Raw genomic sequence first — 20,723 nt, 5'->3', positions numbered from 1 at the left:
TGAGCCACAGGGGCTGCTCTCCAAGGCTGCTCTCAGGGCGCACAGTAGGACTACACAGACTTAGTGGATCTACTGGTGTGAGCCCGAGGAGACCCCAGCTGCTGCTGTGGCCCAAACTGGCGTTCCTGGTGTTGGGGCCTTCTTCCCTGCTCCCACACTTTCCTAGTCAGCCCCTTTAGGCTGGTTCTCACAGCACTGCCGGCCACAGGTGCCACTCTCTGTTCCGATCCTGGTCCTGTCTGTCCTCGTGAAGAATATGCCGCCACTGCTGCCCTGTTTGGGGCTTCCCAGGCTCCTCTTCACGGGCGGCTCGAAGTCCAGTCCAAAAAAAGTATTTGTTTCCAGGCCCAGCTTGTATCCGATAGGTTTGCTCTGAGCAATGTGTGACAGATTGCCCAGGCTTCAGAGAAACCTTTCAGCAGGAATAAGTGTGGAAATGCCAGTGAGTGGTGCTGCCTGGGCTTTCGCGCATTCAGCTGCACTGTGCTCTCTACTTAACTTTCAGTTATTTTCGGTCAGATGCTTCCGTGTTGTTCAGCTCCACTGTACTATTGCATAGGTCCTTTGTGCCTGGCCCATGTCTGTGACTCAGAGCCACAGGCCAAATGTTGTGACACATATTTACTCCCGTGCTTTTTCTGCAGTGTCCACTTGTACTATTTGTTTCCGAGTCTGGAAGAAGGAGGATTAGCGACCTACCGCACTGCCATTGTCCAGAATCAGCACCTCGCCATGCTAGCGAAGGTACGTCCGGCACCTGGCGCACTTGCAGGAGACCTGGCGCCCTCTGCCTCAGTGCGCACGCAGTTCGCATTGGAATAAGGAACTCTTTAGCTAGTGTGTGTTAAGGGCTTAATATTTTAAAGACCAGGAAGGATTTTTTTGAGGGTTTTAAAGGATTCAGCCTTATTACTTCCGTTACCTTTGTGAGTTTCCCCAGCAGCTAATGAACTCCATGGTGAGGTAACTTGATAAGAGACAGAAAAATCTGACAGATGTGCATAAATAGTTATGCATTTGAGGAAAAGGAACATGAGAGCAGAAGCAAAAAATGAAAAATTTTTTGTATTTTCCTATGTGTAACATTTTTGTATTACGTTTTTAATTTATTTTAACAAGCAGAATTTAACAAGATTTGAATGGAATATTCCAGGCCATTTGTATTCATAGGGGGTACTTTACAGACCTTTGAGAATCCCCCCAAATTACAAATCTCATTAGTTAAGATTTAGGGGTTAAGCTGTCCAGCTAGCCACATTGACTTGGCTGAGTGACTAGCAGAACCCTTGATTGAATTCAGACGCCTGGTGGGCGCCTACCTACATTAGCTCACTCGATGTTCCTGTCTCTGGCAGTGTCTTCTTACAACGAATCATGGCAGGCAGGACACAGGCCCTTGCCTTGGCCCTTGGGATTTGGTCCCCACCCCGCTGTCCTCTTACAGACCGGGGGCCGTGGCATATTGTTGTTCTTTCCTCCAGGCCTCTGCTTTCTCATCTGTACAGTGGAGACGGCATTAGTATCTGTCTTGCAGAGTTGCTGCGACAACTATAGGACATTATCATTTGCGTTAATGATTCGGTTTATAAAGGGCTTGGCATAACGCCTGTTCATCATAGTAATCCCCCAAACATGTAAATGAGTTAGAAGGAATTAGCTGCTTTCATGGCTGCTACCGTTATTCTCACTGTAGACCATTGCATTGATGAACGAATGTAATGTGGATGAATTCAACAGCAGGATGGACTGTGGCTTGAATCCCCTAATCCTGATGATGCACTGAAAAAGCTTTTGCGAATTTTCCTTGATTTGTGTCTTAAGTAATTTTTATTGTTTTTTTTTGAAAAATTTTGATAACTGTTGGAATTTGATAGAAATCACTATGTCAAGCCCACTCGATGACTGACTCCTTAATTTGATCTTGCCAAGGCATTAATTACATTTAGAACGTGGTTAACTCTATCCCGTGGTTTTTGTGTTAGCAAGAGTGCGTTGTTGTATTTTACGTAGCAGCAGCAGCAGCAGCAGCATTGCTACAGCGGTAGGCTTTGGCCTAGCTTCCGGGGCATTTGAGAATGGAAATAATGATGCCTTAGTGAAAAACCATAGGCAACACATACACCACCTTGGTTTTAGCAGCCTCACAAGGAATAAACTTCTACAGCTCTAAAACTGCCTCAGTGTTCAGTTGATTAAACTGTCAGCCTGCTTCCTGGCAGTCCACATAAATGTCCACTGGAAATACTTGTTAATAAACAGACTGTCAGCCCCTCTCCCGCATTGTTTTCTTTCTAGGTTCAGATATAATGGAATTGCATAATTATTTTCTGAAAAGTTTTAGGGAGGATATTTACAAAGTGTGGGAGGTTGCTACAGCATGGACTGGAGGTGTAACGTAATGCACGAGTTATGAGGGGGTGCTTCACAAACCCTTGAGTTGTGAGGGGGGTGGTGAGTTGCTCCCTCCAGGGTTTCCGTGTGATCTTGCTCCACACCGACATCCAGCACTCCCATCACACTCCACACCTGTCTGCTCCAGCAGGAGGCAGTGGTGGTCAAGTCAGGCTCTGCTTCTGTCTGGACCAGTGGTTCCCAGCCATTTGAGAGGAGAGAACTTGGTGGAGGGTGGCTGACCCCTTGGAGAATGCAGGGAAAGCTCGAGGCTAACTCTTTTTTTTTTTTCGAGGCTAACTCTTTAGGCAAATGAACATGTTAACACATGCACAGTTGAACATCACTCTTCTTTTTAAAAGTTTCCCTAATGCCTACATGAAAAAAATAAGGATATGGAGCAGGGATTATGAGGCATTGGAAGATTCATACTGCTCCAGAATAGTGGTTTGTAATATAAAATATGGCTTGCAGTCCACTCTTAAGCAGGGCTCCTGAGATAGCACGCAGCCGGGTTTTCCCAGTGAAGGTGTGAAACGGATGAAATTTACAGACTCTAAACTCTGGTACTTGGGGGTCAGTTTTTAAGGTGTTCTCTGCTGTTGCATTTTGGTAGTCAAAACTCTCATTTGATTATAGTTTATGCTTATGGATTCCTAGCAATACAAGGTACTGATGGCATATATGTCTGGTTGTTATTGTCTCTCTCTTTTCCCAATATAAATGGATATGGATATTTTTAGCATATATACCATGATACACAAAATCTGAGTATCTTATATCTGAGAGTCATATTGTCCTAGATTGCTCATTGACTTGTGTCTTGTTCCATATTACATGGTGTGTTACTGCTTAGTAAGTATCTTTTGAATTGAATAACATGGTAATGCCAGCAGCATTAGTGCATGCTTGTGTAATGTTGCATCTTCTTTTATGGAGAGAATTATGATTTCTATGAATTCAGTCTCAGGAGTTTTATTTAAAAGTACACTCTCTGTCTAGTTCTAGAAGGACTTGAATTGACTTGCATATTATAATACAGTAGGATCAGAAGTAAGTGGGTACTGAACTCAAAGTGAAGGGAAAATATGGGTAAGACAGTGAAATGAATCCAGAGGTAAGGTTAGTATACACAGATGTGTTCATATGTGCTACACAGTTTCTAGGTGTGGGCTGCACATTTGGCTGTAAACTTTTCTGAGGCCAAATAAAAAAGGAAACATAATTCATTACAAACAGTATTCCCAGAGCCCTTAAAATAAATCCATCCTGTTGTTGAGATCTCACTGAGCCTTCAAAAAGGTGAGCATGGAGATCTCATGAAGGGGACAAAGTATAAAGATACAGGGACCCCCAAATCCTTACCAAATTCAAAAGAAAGGATTTAGAGATATAAGGCATTTTGAAGTCTTCTGAGGGCCCCCACCTACTCTCCCACATAAAAGTCTGTTCTGTACAGTACCAGCATCATCAGTACTGCAGAACTCTGGGCTCCAACAGGTTAGCTTCGGGCTGGGTCTGCGTCTCCCTGGACATACTGGGCGAAGCCAAGGCTCATGGTCTTTTAGCAAGGTCTTAGTGCAGCCTGGGCTACCACTTGGTCTGAACTTGGAGTAGACTTCATAGAAGCCTGCTTGGGGAAGAGTCAGGGTTCATGAGAGCTGAACCGTACATAAGGGTTCCTGATGAATAGTAGACTAAACTTCCTTAATATATGTGCTGACATAGCCAGTTGATTTGTAACCGTGACTCTTCGCCCTTAGGAGTTATGGCGTTATTACAGCCAGGAGTTTGCCAACTACTCTCTTTTTTGTCATTTTGAATTTTCTAGAAACTTGAACTGGATCGATTTATGCTTTATGCCCACGGACCTGACCTTTGCAGAGAATCAGACCTTCGCCATGCAATGGCTAATTGTTTCGAAGCCTTAATAGGTAATTTCTTTTTCTATAATCTCTTTTCTTGCATGTCTAAAATGTTTGGAGAGCACATAAAATTCAGGGCGGGGACTTGGGACGGGGTGACTTGTCCCTAACGCATGTGAGGTCCCCAGTAAGATACCCACCTCGTTGCACGCAGTGTTTGCACCTCCCCTTGGGCAGAGTCGCACTGTCTGATCCCAGTCCCGGTGCCTGAAGTCGTCGGATGTCGGGGACATGCTTGGATATATGTGCTGAGTGGAATCGAAGTGAATTAATATGGAGATGGATTACTTTCCAGATTTGATTCAGACTTGCATCCATACATAAACATTAACTTGGTTGCTGCTGAGGCCCTGATACTGTTTTTGATCGCATTTTAAACAATTTACAAGATTTTTTTGATTTAAACATCTTGAAAACATGGCATTTTTTTTAAACCTCGGGGCTTGAGTCTATACAGCTATTATTTATTCTCGAAGCAAGACTGATGCAGACACTTTACTTCCTTAGTTTTTTTGCTGTTGGTACAGGAAAGTCACGAACATTAATTAGCTGGTGACTGCAAGTGTGCTTTGCAATGAAATGTTACAGTAGATTGACAATTCTTTGATTTTTTTTTTTAGGTGAATGATTGAGTACATTTTATTTTTCAAAGGCCTTTGTACTTCCTTATCAATTTTGCCCTCTTCCTTTGAACATGAATATAAAAGCTTCTCATTATAGTTTGATGCTGATGACGGTAGCAAGGGAATGTGTAGTAATTATCCAGTCTGTTCACAGCTATGTCTTTTTCCCCCACGAACATGTCGTATTTTCAGTGTCTGTCACACAGAATTACTGCTCTCTGAACACATCCCTTTTTTGACGGTGGGGGTTGGCTGCAGAGCCGGGCAGACATGATTCCGCCCCTTCTGCGTCACTTCTCAGCGTTGTGTCTTCCCCGGGTTCCTGAGCCTCTTTGAGCTTCAGCTTCCTCATCAATGACATGGAGGGCGTATTACTTAGCACCCAGAGTCGTGGGAAGGATGTTCTTATGCAGTCCTGGCAGCATTCCGTGCAGAGCAAAGGCACCTTTGCCCTACCCCAATCACTACTATGAGCCTAATTCTGTAATACTGTTTTAACGCCCTCGTACCGAGGCTCCCAGAAAGAGAAGAATGTGAAAATGCTTTGCACAGTGCCCAGGGCAGAAGTGCCCCCTAACCTGCTTCTTCAGAATCTATTCTCAATACCAAACAGTTATTTGGATGCTTATTCTTTAATAATCTGGAGGTTTTTTTTCAATAGGCTAAAAATATGCTGGATTATTCTGGCAAATCTGGTTTTCATACAGTGTACTCTTCCAGTTAGGGGCAGACGCAGAGTCTCACACTGATTTATAATCTACTGTTAAAATAAGCAGAGATGGCCCCAGGTCTCCAAAGACGTTGGCTTCTGTCCCATTGAGTTCGCTTGGCAGCAGAGTCACTTAGATCCAAGCCTGTCCCTCACTGTCCCTCCGTCATCTCCTTGAGGTCAGAGACCCAGGCCAGCGTCTGGCCTGCTGCTGGCTGCTGTTGTTACTGCAAATATGGTAGATAATACCTGTATTTGATCACTAACAGCTCTAGTGATTAAGTGCCTTAATATTTTACATGAAAATGGCCTTTCTGGAGACAGATATAAAAATATGATTTCAAGAATGTATGATTACCCTGCTCCAGAGTTATTTGATATGCAATTAAAATGTTACTATAGTACTTACTGGCTATGACTAATGGCAGATGTGTGTACAGTGCTAATTACTTGAAACATTTTAAACAATTATTTCAAATTAAAGGTAAAATTAGTCCTGATTTTTAGTTGCAGAAACCTTCACTGGTCTGAAATCGGGTTTTACCTGTGGTCTTAACCATAGACTATAAATATAGAAAGCGAAACATTGTTGTCAAGTCAGGTATTTGTGCGCAGTGAGGTGTATACCCATTCCTTATGTGATAGTTCATATTTGTCCTCTTTTATTTACAATATTGGATTAGATTTTAGTAAATTGAATTTCTTATTTCAGTGTTATTTATAATACAAAACATAGCCAAAAGAGGAAAAATGCTACCTTTAAACAATTCTTCTGATCTCGTTGGTAATTTCTGTGAGTGGGTTCTGGCTTGTCTGTTTTTTCCTGGGATGTGATTTTTCTCTGAATATTAATGCAGCCTCCCTTTGGGCGTGCTCTTCCTCTCGTGTAGGAGCGGTATACTTGGAGGGAAGCCTGGAGGAAGCCAAACAGTTATTTGGACGCTTGCTCTTTAACGACCCGGTATTTATCTCGACTCATTTGGTTCTCGGTTACATGGCGTTACAGATGATTTCCTATCAGTTAGTCTTTGGGCTGTAAAGAGAGTGTGGAGAAAGAGGTGCACCAGAAATAGCTCCTGGCTCTGATGCAGATGGGAGAGGTCCGTGGGCATTCGAACAAGGGGCTCGTCTCCCGCTGCCTTCTCTCCCAGTCACTTGTAAATGGAATGCGAATACAAATAGGGTAGAACTTTGCCTCAGTTTGAAGTATCTCAGAGTTAATTATGATTTTTCTGTTTTATCATCGTGGGGTACCTACCCCATGCAGACTTAGTGGAAGCTCTAGCCTTTTGGCTTCTCTGTTTAGGATTTGTTTTTATGCAAATTAAGCAGACTAGATAAATGTATATTTTAAAAAGTCAGTTCATAGGGAGCTTCTCTTAGGGTCATGAATAAAGAGTATGGAAGTGCTTTTTTTAAAAAAGCAAATTATAGTTTAAGAAAAAAATGATAGATTCCGAAATAGTTTCTGTTGTTACTAAAGTATTAAGCTATGAGTATTGCCAGAGCTACCTTTTAATCCTGCATGGAATAGAGCGCACTGGGTGCTTTCTGTACCCAGACAAGTCAATTTAACATTTAAAGGGAGAGGCAGCTCTGTATTCCAAATGGAAATGTCATTATAATTGAATGAAATAGCCCTCTTGGAACAATAAAGAACACGGGAAGCTAGTGCTGTAAGCTTTGGTGCGGCCTTCAGCTTAAGTGGCTGTCAGGTGTTATTACTGAATCACTTAGGGCAGCTCGAAAACAAGAGTCAACAGTTCTGAAAAACGGGGCCTGAAGGATATTCCTACCTGGGGGTGTGGTTTTTTGAAAGTCTGTTTTTATAGATATGTGATGATTTTATATGTTTGACTGTCCTTCTGACGGGCTGTTATCTGCAGAAGCCCTGTCCCCCCGATTTGTCCTGTGCCCATAAATACACGTGTGTCTTGATTGATGTCCGCAGCAGATGGCGTGTGTTTGAAGTCCTTTTCTCACATCTGAAAATATCTTTGTTCTTGCCTTTCTCCTTTGTTGGCAATTTCAGCAACTCTTTATTTTGTTTCCTCCTTGCAGCCTCTCCTCGGCACCCCTCCACCCTAACCTTGTCCCCTCCCCTACCTGCTCGCTGTCTCTTCTCCCACCTTATCTGCTCTCTCCATCCGCTCCGCTCCCCTTCTCCTGCATTAAATGCAGCCTTACACCTTGTGTTCTTAATTGCATCAGTTTTTGTTTAGATTCTTTCCCCTCTTTAAACTGCTTCTCTCCCACTCATCTACTTAGCAAGTTTATCTTCTGTTTCCAGTGCCGAGTGCAATGCTGGCATGTGCAGTGTTTAATAAATACTTGTTAAAGGAATGGAATGAATAAATGGCTGAATGAAAAAGCAGAGTCTGAACATTATCTTACAAATGGCAGAGCTGAGATTCAGCCGTCATTTGAGTGTGCCTTTCACGCAGTGCAGCAGGGCTTAGTGGTGGACGGTCTTCCCACTTCAGCGTGTTCCAGTGTGCACAGCCAGACACCCTAACTCATCTGACATCTGCCTGTTGGTTTACATCTATTAGTTGTAGCATATGAGAGGCCTTGGCGAACCTCTGTGCTTTTTTCTGAGTAATGGTGTTGTGAAAGTCTAATCAGCCCAGCACAGCCAGGGACAGACCTATAAGCCAACAAAGAATTATTGACTCCATGCAGGGAGGGTGGGCGCTCCCAAGAGGGAAGCGTGTGTTCTTGCCGAGCCTGGGCTGGTGCGGGCTGGTGCTAAGGAGGGCCAGGGATCTGTTCTGGGTTGGTTGCCTCATCTCAGGCCGGATTAGAAGCAGCAAGGGATTAATTTGGGATTGGGCACGGTCAGGAGCCCAGGGCAGTTTAGCAACTGAGTGTCACCACTGATCTTTATTTAGGGGGTAAGACAAGGTGAAGCCGGTCAGAGGGCAGCCCCCAAAGAGGGGCCGTCTGGCATTTTACAGCTACTGCCCAACCTTGAGGGAACCTTGGTTTCCCAGTGACTTTGCAGTCGGCTTTATCTGTGTCCTCCTCCCAGCCCTGTAAGCAGGGCTGTTTTCTCTTTCTCAGCCTGAACTGGCTTTTACTCTTTCAGCTCCAGATAGTCTGGGTTGGTTCTGCGTTTTCCAGTTTGTGTACCCATCCCGGTATGCCCAGTACATTCAGGGTCACCGTTTCAATTGGATCACCCCAGGGGCCCTCTTAGGAAGAGAGGGGCAGTGACTGTGAAAACTTTCCTGTTCTCCTGCTCCCCATCCTTTTTTTGTCTTTACATATCTGTCCCTGTATCTAGAAACTAGAAAAAATGTGCTCAAATTCATTGAGCACAGGTTCATATAGGTGTCTCATAAACACTCATCACTTTGCTTCAAAACATACTTCTTTATTTTTATGATCTAAACCAGAATCCTTAGGAATTTTTTTTTATCCTTAAGCCTTTTTCTCCCTGCCTCTGCTCAGTGGTGAACTCCCGTCATTTCCGGTCCCCATGCCTCTTGAGCTGGTCTGCCCTGGTCCTTCCGCTGCTGTGCTGCTCCTCCTCCTCCCCGTCGCTCCTGAGTGTTGAGCTGGTGGCCATTCCTGCCACTCCAGTCCGTCATCCCTGCGGCATGTCGTGCTGTCTTCTTTTTAATGCACGGATTTGATTATGGCTTTTCCGGCCTATAGTCTTTGATTTCTTTACTGCCTGCCGAAGGCTGCACCGCACACTACACAACACAGCATTTAATAGTGTTCATAATTCGACTCCCACCGATTTTTCCCATCTCCTTTCTTCGTACTCCCTCTGTGCCGTTCTAGGAATTACCTTTTTATTTAATTTTTAAAAAGCTTTAAAGAGCAGTTTTATGTTCGCAGTAAAATTGAGAGGGAGGCACCACATTTACCACCTGGTCTGTGCCCCCACACACGCGTAGCCTCCCCCAGTTTTTCAAGATCCCGGACCATGGTGGCGCTTTTGTTAGAGTCAGTGAACGCTGACCCACACAATCCTGCAAACTCCGCAGTGCACGTGAGGGCCGCTTGTGGTGCGGCACGTCCTATGGACTCGGACCAATGTGTAACGACACAGCCCTGGAATCCTCTGCGCTCTGCCAGTTACCCCTCTGTGCCCGTGTGCTTTCAGACTTATTTGTGCATTTACGGGGCCCTGTTTTTAATTCTCTCGCTCTGCTATTTCCTTAATTCCTCACGTGCTTCTGAATACATCTGAAGACTCAGCTTCTCTTAAATCTCTGCCTGACACCCCTGGCCAGCATTTTCCTAGCACTTAGCGTGTGTCGCTATTATAGAACTTATCAGAGTTTATTAAATTGTACTTACTTACCTTTATTCTTCCCCACTAGGCTTCTTTGAGGACAGTGATAGTGTCTGTTCATCTTAGTAAGCTAATACATAACAGGTATTCAATAAAAATACCCATGAACAAATGTCCCAAGAGGCAGTGAACATCTTCCATAAGAGCAGACTGAAGGTAGAGGCTTTGCCTAGGAGCTGGTACAGGATAGAACAGTCGGGATCCTTTCCGGGAACTTTTCTCCAACCCCGAGGTTCAGCGAGACCTTAGCTCCACGTGCAGGGCAGACTGGGGAGGGTGCAGTCGAAAGAGTCCCTCTGTGAGTCATGCATTAAGCTCACACACCAAGGCAGGTGGCAGCAGACACCCCGGAGAGGCCGCCGTGTTTGTGAGTGTAGAATGCACCGGAGAAAGATGGATCAAGAAGTCCCTGAGAATTTGGAGCTTTGGAGATTGGAGTTGGCTATTTACTGTGAACATCCTCCGTATTAATAGTGGTGTTTTCTGTGTGCCAGCACCGGGTTTAGCGCTTCCAGCTCCTGCTCATCGAGGCGTCAGAGGACGCTTCGAAGTAGGTGCTGTGATTACCTTTTCTCACACGCACGTGAGGAAAGGGAGGCTCCGAGAGGGTGAGTGACGGCCACCAGGGAGTCAGGATCGTGCCCAGGCTGCCTGACTCCAGAGCCCGAGGTCTTCCCTGACACCATACTCCCTGGTTTAAGGAAAGCTGAAAAGTTATTATTTGGTCACTGGGGTGCGAGGTAAAAGATGCTCATTAAGGCACGAAGAATTAGGACTTGCAGAGATGAGCAAGTCCTCCAGATGGAGGGCGGAGCTCGAGTATTGAGGGGGGAGCTCTCCGGAGGGGCAGGTGATGAAGAGGTCAGGGGAGAGGCTGGAGTCAGTCTGCTGGGTGTTCCTTTGGGTGTAGGAGGAGGAACAGGTATTGAGGGAACAAGAGAAAGTCGCAGGGAGGGAGTGACTTTCTGTGCAATTCATGCCACGGGGCATTCAAGGGCAAGGTTATTCAGTTGGTTAAGAGAATTCCTTTAAAATGCCCTAAAAAACAGCTTGCTATTTAAGCACTTTTCAAATATTGGCCAGTAAAAATACCACCTAAGTGTATTTTATTAAGATGCGAGTTACGCGTAAGTGTCAGGCGTTTCCTCTCCCTTCATTACTGTGTGTCACCAGTGATCGTGAATTTTTCTATGCTTCTCCCCTACCCCCACATTCAAAAAATATTTTTCTTCTTTAAGAAAAAAACTCTTGTTATTTATTTCAAAAACCTAGCATCCAGGTCAGAAAGTAGGTTCTGTTGGAGGTTCCCTAGAGTCGAAACCAGGGGAAACCCTCTGATCCGCAGGAAGTTCCAGTTATAACTGCCTTCAGATTTCACTCAATGGGTAAAACAGTGCACTGGGCTTCTCCATAAAACCCACTCATTCCCACTCTCTAAGCAAACATTTGTAGTGACTCCCAGTAAAAAGTGCAGGCTTATTCATCTAAGAGTTTAGGGACTAGGTATGGGATGTTTTTCACTCCACTTGAAACAGCTCACAATAATGAATGAGTACCTGAAATAAAGGACATTTGAGATGAGTTTTAATTACAAAGGCACAGCTGATGTACATTTCTGGGGAATGATAAACTAAAAAATATGATTAAGGTAGCAACTTGATCCAGTGTATTAGGTTAAGCAAATGTGTAACTTAGTTTTAAAAGGAGTCTTTGACTCCTGGGGCTGGAGGTGGCTCTTGTCCTCCCCAGCTTAATAGGCTAATTAGAGTCACTATCGGCAGTTTGAGTGGTGAGTACACTTTAAAAAAAAATTAGTTTGCTAGCACTATTGAATTTGCAATAAGTGGAGTCAGCATCTGAAATAGTTCCGTATTTCACATAATGGCATTTTATTTAGTGCTCTAGAGCGTGTTAAATGGCTCCCTTGAGCATTAAAGGCACCACTCCATTTTCCAGGACCTGCGCGAAGTCTGGCTCAATTACCCTCTGCACCCGCTGCAGGTGAGTGTGGCCCCGGGCGGCAGTGCTGCTTGCCTTTTCTCCCCTCCTGCTTTGACCCTTAGATTCCCTTCAGTGGCATCACGACTGTAAGCTGGGTGTCCAAATGGGGAAAGTTTGGAACAAGCAGTGAAAGGATCCCATACACTGCATTTCCGTGGTCTGGGACGTGGCGGGACTGGGACGCGTCTTCCTTACACGGCGTGGGGGAACGGGTCGTGGTTGCAGTGCGGTCCCTCCTCTTCTCCCTGAAAGTGGTCTTCAAAGCTTGTGCTGGCTCTAGTGTATCCACCCGCCTGCTCTTAACAGAGAAACTGTGGGAGCAAGTCTGGGCCAGCAGACTTGGACCCTGGAAGCAGATAGGTGGAGCAGATACTGAATTAGCACTGCTAAGTGGTAACCTGATTTGGACCCTGGAAACTGAAGGCTGACTCAGATTGCCTAAAACATATTATACATTAAAACTTCAGTGCAGTGTGATAACTTCTCACTCAAGATTTTAGGTTTTAAAAGATCTACACATGGTAAAAATTCTTACTGTTCTTTGCTTTTATTTCTGTTTTACCTTGGAGATATACATATATGTGTGTGTGTATATACATATATACCTATGTGTATACATATGTACATATGTGTATACTATATATAATCAGAATAGTCACTAGTGACTGAACTCTTTCATGAGAGGCCTTATAGTAATAAATGGCATTAATTCAGTGTACGTTAGAAATATTTTATTAATATGAAATTGCCCGCAGTTGTTAGAAATGATTATTTCAATTACTCTTTTTATATTTGTTCTCTGCCAGTTGTTAAAGGCTCATTAGTATGGTGAGCACCTGCCTAATGATATAATGCTCTCCGCTGTAGGCTGAATCCAGTTTCAGTGATGCTCATTTGCCAGACTAGGTTGGTCCCTAGCAGACACGCATAGCAGTCAAGTTACTGCACCGCAGTGGTTCTGAGGGCAGCCCCCAGACCTGCAGCATCTGCATCACCAGGGGACTTACCAGGAAGGCCAGTCCTGGGTCCTTCCTCCAGACGTACGGAATCAGAAACTTGGGGACCAGGGCCTGGCCCTGTGCATTTACCAAGCCCCGCAAGGGTTCTGACGAATGCTGAAGTTGGAGAACCGCTGTGTTACTAGAGATACATGTTCTCCACCAGCAGTTCTTCAGCTTGCCTCTTCCTCGGAGAGCTAGTGCACTTGGGACTTTGCACAATCTGTGTACAGTACTTGGCCTTGAAATTTGATAAAAGATTGGAAAATATTACTTGAACCTTCCTTAAATATTAGGTTTGTTTGCCATTCTAAGGGATGAGAAAGAAGCTTCCACATTTTATTGGCCTTTCAGAAATTGCCGCCCATGGGAGAAGGAATTTACAAAACGCTGTCCTAGAATTGATAATTGCTCTTGTAACCAAGAACTGTACAAGATTTTTATTTATTCCCCTTTTCCTCCAGCTACAAGAGCCAAACACTGATCGACAACTTATTGAGACTTCTCCAGTTCTGCAGAAGCTCACTGAGTTTGAAGAAGCAATCGGGGTGATGTTTACTCACGTTCGGCTTCTGGCAAGAGCATTCACGCTGCGAACTGTGGGATTTAACCATCTGACCCTGTGAGTTAAAAGTACCCACACAGCCCCATAGTGACCCTTCAGACAGGCAGGCGCACATCTTTGCCGTGTGCCCTTCAAGGGCATTGGGATTTCAGACATACTCCTAGGAAATCGGGAGGTGGGTGATAGGCGCTGGCATGGACCAGGGGCTGTGCTTAGTTGTGGTTTCATTGTCATGCATCTGATTTCTTCATAAAGTGTAAGAAAAGCGTAGAAAGTAAACACTTTTTCTGTGAAGGGTCAGATATTACACATTCTGGGCTTTATAGGCCATGTGGTCTCCGTCGCAGTGACTTGATTCTGCCACCGTAGCATGAGAGAAGCCGTAGAAACAGTGTGGATGCGTGGACAGGTCTGGGCCGCGGTTAAACTCTGTCTGCAGAGGCAGGCCCTCCGAGCCCCTCTCTAGATGGGTGCTTTGCAGATGAGCTCACATGGTAATGAAGAAAATAACCAGAATGTGGTTTCTCTGCGTGCAGTTTTTTGTTCAGTTTTTGCCTTCTCAAATCAGATATTCACAACTCTCTCTAAACTGTAAACATTAAAGAATCTTGTCTTAGTTTTTCTTAGTATTCTTAGTGTAGATTCCAGATTTGATTAATGGAGTATATGCAGGTTCGTAGGGGAAAATGCAAGTTAATAAATAATAATACAAGAATAAACTGTTTCATTTAAACTTGTAAAAGTAGTTGAGTACCCACAACTACTTTTACCCACTCTGTATTTCAATAAAAAAGTAAAGATTTAGCAAAGAAAATTCTTGGGCCTTTTTGCTTTGTTTTGTCTGTGTGGAGACTGCTGTGTAAGATCACTGTCTGCACTGCTTCTTCCAGTTGACGTTCCTTGGCCTCTGACCAGGCGCTGCACGCCGGTCTGTACTGGGCAGCTGCTTAGTCCTTAGACGGGGCTCACGGTGCTCTGTTTTTGAAACTCAGCAGAGTCTTGGGAATTATATTTAGTTTTGTGCTTTACAACAAGATGAACAAGTACATCGCCTTTTAAAATAGCGTCTTTTTAAAAATTCTGGGTTTTTTTTCAAATCTGTAAATACTTATTGGTCTCTTTACACTGGTGTTTCTTTATTCAGAGGCCACAACCAGAGGATGGAATTCCTAGGTGACTCCATAATGCAGCTGGTGGCCACCGAGTATTTATTCATTCACTTCCCAGACCACCACGAAGGACACTTAACTGTGAGTTTGTGCGTTTGTTAAATCATTCCCTCTGTAAGATTGCTGTATAATAGAGAGCAGAGGCTGGAAGAGCCAAATATCTATTTCTGTAACTGGTGACTTAGTTCTTGGTGACTTTAGCATGCATGTCATGCGATTTTATTGGTTTAATTATCAAGTTACATACAAAGGAGTGTATAGTAAGGACTCGCTTTTCATTTAATGATTGCTTGCTCTGTGCAAGTCATTGAGGTCAGCTTCATGGGCGGGGGGGGCAAATATTAGTTAACACCTAGTCCAGGCATAAGGAGAAGTTTAGAATGTAAATAAATAACTACAAATTCTGTCTATCTATTGATCTACCTACCTAGCTACCTATGGGTCTGTAGTGCACATGTCTGTACACATGCATGTGCAATATAAAAAAGCATAAGCAAGCAGCGTAAATATTATAAAGAGGCATAGACAAACTGCTCACTTGTGCTGTTTAGGAAGAGATGAGGCTTCTTTTGGGTGTGGAGTTCCAAGAAAGCTTCACAGATACAGTGATGTTTGAGCCTTTAAGGATGGGCAGCATTTGGCCATTGGAAGTTGTGAGAAGAAGTTTCTGTGCAAAGGCATGCCACACATTGGGACCGCCGAGACAAGGGCGCAGCGTGAAGGGTCAGGAGGTAGAGAGACGCCAGGCACTCAGTAGTTCGTAGACTGCAGTGGGGTTGCAAGGGGCGTACAGAGACAAGGTTTGATTTATGGACAAAGCAAAACAGCCCCCACTCTCACTTTTGTCTCATTTTATAAAGCTTTACTAGGATTTTTTATTTGCTGTGTATTTTTACTCTGTGAAACTGATCAGTAACGTAATTGGAGTGGTGAGCATAACACATTTGGAAGCCAGACGTGCTGATCTCTCAAGACACAAGGAATAATCTGAGTAGTCCCTCTAGTACCAGGCATTGAGAAAGCAAATACCTTAGTAAGCAAAAGAAAAAGGCAGTTGCTCCACATTATCTGTGGTGTCGCTTTCTGCAGTTTCAACTACCGAGATCAACCATGGTCGGAAAAGATGAAGGGAAAATTCCAGTGAACGATTCCCAGGTTTTACATTTTGTACAGTTGTGAGTAGTGAGAGGAAATCTCGTGCTGTTCCACGCTGGCCTGGGCCGCGAACCGTCCCTCTGTCTAACGCATTCCTGCCACGTGTGCCATCTGCCCACCAGTCACATGGTAGGTCAGTGCTCACGGTATCGCAGCGCTGTGCTCAGCTGCCCTCATTTTACGGCACCAGAGCACAAGAGTGGTGATGCCAGCAACTGGGGAACTCCGTAGAGAGGCCGTAAAGGGCTTTCTTTAAGTGGGACGGTGAGTACAGTAAGATATTCTGAGCGCGAGAGGGACAGAACACATTTATATAACTTTTACTACAGTATATTGTAATTTTTCTATTTTGTTAATTATGGTTGTTAATCTTCTACTGGGCCTAATTTATAAGTTAATCTTTATCATAGATATGTATATGTAGGAAAAACATGGTATATCTAGGTGTTGGCACTTTTTGCAGTTTGCGGTCTCACCTTCGGGAAAGGGGACTGCAGTGGTAGCTGTAGTACAGTTTGTCAATGCAGACCTTCTCTTTTCTTATGCTTGAAGCAAATAGTAAGTCTTTTCTACTTTGCATGCCTACAAATTTTATGCATGTTTTGCTTTGAACAGAATTGGATCTTATCTCTATAACTGTGAATCCTGGAAATAGTTTATATGAGACACAAATATTAGAATTGGAGACTGGTGATTTGGCTACGTTTAAATGTAATTTTTCAGCGGAATTTCTAAGCCCAACAAAATATGGTCCCTTCATTCACTCACTCAGGGAATATTAATTCTGTCTCTGCCGTAACCCATGTATCATCGTATGGGAACTCAGCAGTACTCTTATTATTTTAAATTTAATTTAAAATGAACAGTTTGATTACCATTTAAAATTAACTGCTTTTGGATGGAAAAGAAAGTGTTCTCGTCTTGAATTAATATTAAATTCTTAAGAACATGTAAGCATTTGCCAAAAACAGACTGGTGTTTGGAATCTCGCTCTGTGTTAGGGAGTCAGTAAACGCTCATTCAGTATCTTCCGTCAGGGAATCGACTTCATGGCCGTCAGAGGATCTGGTTGGTCCGAGGAACGGCCAAACCAAACCAAACCAAACGACTTAAAGTAGTTACTCATTCTATGGCTGTATAGAAGCCACTGTTGAAAATGTGGGACGTGAATACACACATTTGCCCTGACTGGTGTGGCTCAGTTTGGGGTCATCCTGTGAACCGAAGAGTCGCTGGTTCATTCCTGGTTGGGGTACGTGCCGGGGTTACGGGCCAGGTCCCCGGTTGGGGGCATATGAGAGGCAGCCAAGTAATTGCTCTCTCTCACTGGTGTTTCTCTGTCTTTTCCCTTCCCTCTCCTTTCTCTAAAAATAAATAAAATTTTATTAAAAAAATTAAATAAATGCACACATTTACCTATGTATTTCTACAAAATTATTTATGAGCTCTAGGATTTTGTGGAGATGGGATGTTGCAGATCAACCAATTTACTTCTTCCCATCTTAATCTCTGTGTACACCCCTAACCCCACCCCAGCAGTGAACAGATGGCGAAACCAGAACTCGTAAAGTTCTCTCCCAGGTCTAGGTAAAGGTAAAACCAGGGCTATGCCAGTCTCCGGTTTTGTGGTCTTTCCAAAATTTCACTGCCATAACTAGTTTTATCCAAGGTGTGTTTATCAGTCTTGCTGTCTTAAAATGAAACAATTTGGGGGTCACTTATTAGAAAGATGTTAACAAATGATAAAATTGTGACATGATTTTTATTAAGTATATTTATAGGAAGCTTTGGCTAAAAATCAGCAGGACCAGCAGATTGGCTGGCAAAACAAAGATCAGTTATCCGTTAAATGCATATTTTAAAAGACATGGGTCTCTCAGTGAGGAGAGCGACCGCTTCATTTCTCCTGCCTGAAACCCTGACTTGCACGGGCTTCGAAACCCTTACACTGCACTCTCTTGGTTTTTCTCTCCTCTTTACCTACCCTATCTTAGCCTCCTTTGCGGGCTCATTTTATCCTACGTAGCTAATGAATGTGCCAGTGTCTAAAATGCCCGCTCCTAGGCCATTTTCTCTTTTTACTAGTCTTTCCTCGGCTGTCTTTTCCAGTATTTCGCTCTATAGGCGAATGACTTCCAAACAGATCTCTTCAGTCCATTTCTTTTCTGAGCTCCAGTCCCACTGCCTTCTCGGGACGTCTGCATGTTCAAGACTGAACTTAACAATCCTTTCCCACCCGGGCCCTCTTCTGGTACTCCCCACGTGATTGAATGGCAGCATCAGCCATCCGGTGTTGCAAGCCAGAAACCTGGGAGTCACCTTTGATTCCTCCACCTCCCCTCCATGTGTTCTCGACCACTCACAAAGCCGGGCAATACTATCCCTTGAGTAAGCACCTCACCTTGATCGCCGGATACTCGGTATCAACTTCTGTCAGCTGGACTCCTGCGCTAGCTTCAGCATAGCTGTCAAAACGTAAGAGAAGTATGATCGACAAAAGACCCAGGCAGAAGGGGTAGCATTTATGAAATTGCAAAGGATAGGAATTTTACGCTCTTTGTACAAAGCCCTAGGCAGTGTAGCAGGCTCAGACCCCCCCAGGATGTCGGTTGCGTGTGGGTGTTTTGTACTCTCCCGTAGGGACATTGTCCCAGGCAGAGATCCTGTTGGGCAGGGATCCAGGTCTCAGGCCTGTCGGGCAGTGTCGCAGCTTCCTGTACACACTCGTCTTCCTGTGGTAAGTCTTGCTCCCGCGCGGGCTGTTTTACGTGCTGTGGCCAGTGGAGTTTTTTCACAACACGCGTCCTGTGACCACGCAGGTCAGTCATCTTCAGTCCAGTTGGTTGTTCCTCTTCGTCTCCCCAACCTCCTCATACTGGAGCGTCCCAGTTCCCCGACCTCTCCTCCTTTCTACCGACTTCCTCCCATGAGTGGTCTCATGGCTTTAATTACATCTCTGCACTGCTTCCTAATTTATGTCTTCAGCCTTTCCTTCCTACCCCTAATTCCACACTCATGTGTCTAGATGTAATCTATAGATATACTCTACTACCCAGACAAACCCATAGGTGCACTGGCACCCCTAGTGGCATTTCCATCAGGAGTCTCAAACCTGACATGTCCCCAAAGAACTTATTTCCCCCCGAGACCTGCATCTCTCCAAGTGTTTTCTGCATCAGTCATGATCAGTACTTTCTTCTGGTTGCTCAGGCTGAAAACCTGGGGGTCACTCTTAACCCTTGTTCTTCTCTCCTACCAAACCTCCCAACCATTCGCGTATCCTGTTGATTGTACCTTAAAAGTTTGGCTGGAGTGCAACTACTTTTCACCAGGGTGCACTGTTACCTTTCCCCTGAGTTACAGCCATAGCCTTACAACTGGTCCCCCCCCGCCCCCGTCCCCCTTGCCTCCCCTCCTCAGTCTTGACTCCTCAGTAAACCTTTGCATGGGGCCTTTGCACACACGGTGGCCAGATCGCTCACCTCCTTCAGGTCTCGGTTCCAGTGTCGTCTTGCCAGCGAGACTTTCTTTAACCTGCCCCGTTTAAATAGTAACCTCTTCCCCTGTCCACAGGGCCTTTACCGAGCTTGGAGCCTCATCTCCATTGTGTCCTTGCACTTGTTTACCGTGTTTTCTCTCACTAGAGTGTAAACTCCATGGAGGGCAAAGGGATTTTGTCTGTTTCCTTCATTCCTGATGTCCTGGGTCCTTGGAGAGTGCCTGGCATACCAGTGCTCAGCAAATATGCTTTGGATGAATGGAGGGTGGCTGTGTCCCAGTCTAGAGCCCTCAGTTGTCCTCTGGACAGTGACTAAGGAGCAAGCAGGACCATGAGCAGTCTAGCCTGCCTGCCTGCCTGCCTGCCTGGCCTCACGTCACTTACTCTTCACTAGGCACCTCTGCACTGGCCTCTGCTTTGAGTCCCTCTGAGCCTCCTCCTGCTACTGGGCTTTCCCTGTGCTGTTCTCCTGCCTGGAGTCCGTTCTGCTCCCAGCCCTTGCTCTCTGTAGTCTGGTCTCCACTACTGCTTAATCAGATGTCACTTCTGAAGTGACTTCTGGGTGCAAGGGCCACTTTCCCCCAGGGGCCCCCAGTCAAAATTTCATGTTCTTTTCCTTCCCTGCGTTTGTTTCAGTTTGCCTATCCCACCAACCTGCAAGTTCTGGGTGAGCTTATTTTTATTTATTACTGTACGCCCAGCAGTCCCTGGCATGTGGTCAGCTCCCTGTACATATTCGGTAAATACACAAACGAACATGACTTTGGCCGTTGGCTCAGTCACGTGGAGGAGGAAGTGGCAGTGGCGCTGGAGGGAAGTGGCCACTGTTTCATGTGTCGGGAAGCAAGCCGACAGCCTATTGGTGAATGTCTAAGGATTAAAATTGATGTTAAAATTGGGGGGGGGTTGTTGCCTTTGTCGGAGGATGATGGCAAATCACTCACTGCTGTGACTGAAGAGCACACGACCACAGTGACCCACACTGAGGGGCACCATTGGCTTTGAGCCATGGGTTCTGCAGTGACTAAGGACAGGTGAGCTAGTGAAATCACGGTTTTCAGGTTTTGAATGCTGATGGGGAAAAACAGAGTGTTTTACAAGTTGAATATTCAGAAAGCCCTGCTTGGGAAGGAATGTCGGGCTTACATAACTATAGGATGACCAAATTCGAATTGGAATGTAGAGGGAAGAGGTTCTATTCTATAGACTGAAGTTACTGTTTTTTAGGGTAGAACCTGCCGAGCTGCGTCAGGAGCGGCAGTAAGGGGGCCTCAGAGTGTTTACTCAGACCACAGTGCCTGTCTTGCCACCTTTTCAGGTTTTAATTTTTTCAGTTTTACCTCTCATTCTTCTCTCCTTACCTTGACTACAAGCTACTG

At 44.8% G+C, this 20,723-nt stretch overlaps 1 protein-coding gene across 5 annotated transcripts in view; it reads left to right on the top strand.

Moving 5' to 3' along the window:
• DROSHA (drosha ribonuclease III) overlaps nucleotides 1–20,723 on the top strand; it is a 108,051-nt gene that overhangs the window by 73,115 nt on the left and 14,213 nt on the right. For all 5 annotated transcript variants that reach the window (XM_037063112.1, XM_037063113.1, XM_037063114.1 and 2 more), the window contains 6 exons: nucleotides 645–744; nucleotides 4,223–4,325; nucleotides 6,539–6,609; nucleotides 11,914–11,958; nucleotides 13,421–13,578; nucleotides 14,666–14,771. In XM_037063112.1, the coding sequence (XP_036919007.1) occupies nucleotides 645–744; nucleotides 4,223–4,325; nucleotides 6,539–6,609; nucleotides 11,914–11,958; nucleotides 13,421–13,578; nucleotides 14,666–14,771 (583 nt within the window). The remainder of the gene's footprint in view (nucleotides 1–644; nucleotides 745–4,222; nucleotides 4,326–6,538; nucleotides 6,610–11,913; nucleotides 11,959–13,420; nucleotides 13,579–14,665; nucleotides 14,772–20,723) is intronic.

Source organism: Sturnira hondurensis, unplaced genomic scaffold (genome assembly GCF_014824575.4).
Source record: "Sturnira hondurensis isolate 20B ecotype Veracruz unplaced genomic scaffold, ASM1482457v3 Scaffold0014384, whole genome shotgun sequence".
Classification (NCBI taxonomy): domain Eukaryota; kingdom Metazoa; phylum Chordata; class Mammalia; order Chiroptera; family Phyllostomidae; genus Sturnira; species Sturnira hondurensis.
This window is presented reverse-complemented; position numbering and strand designations above follow the sequence as displayed.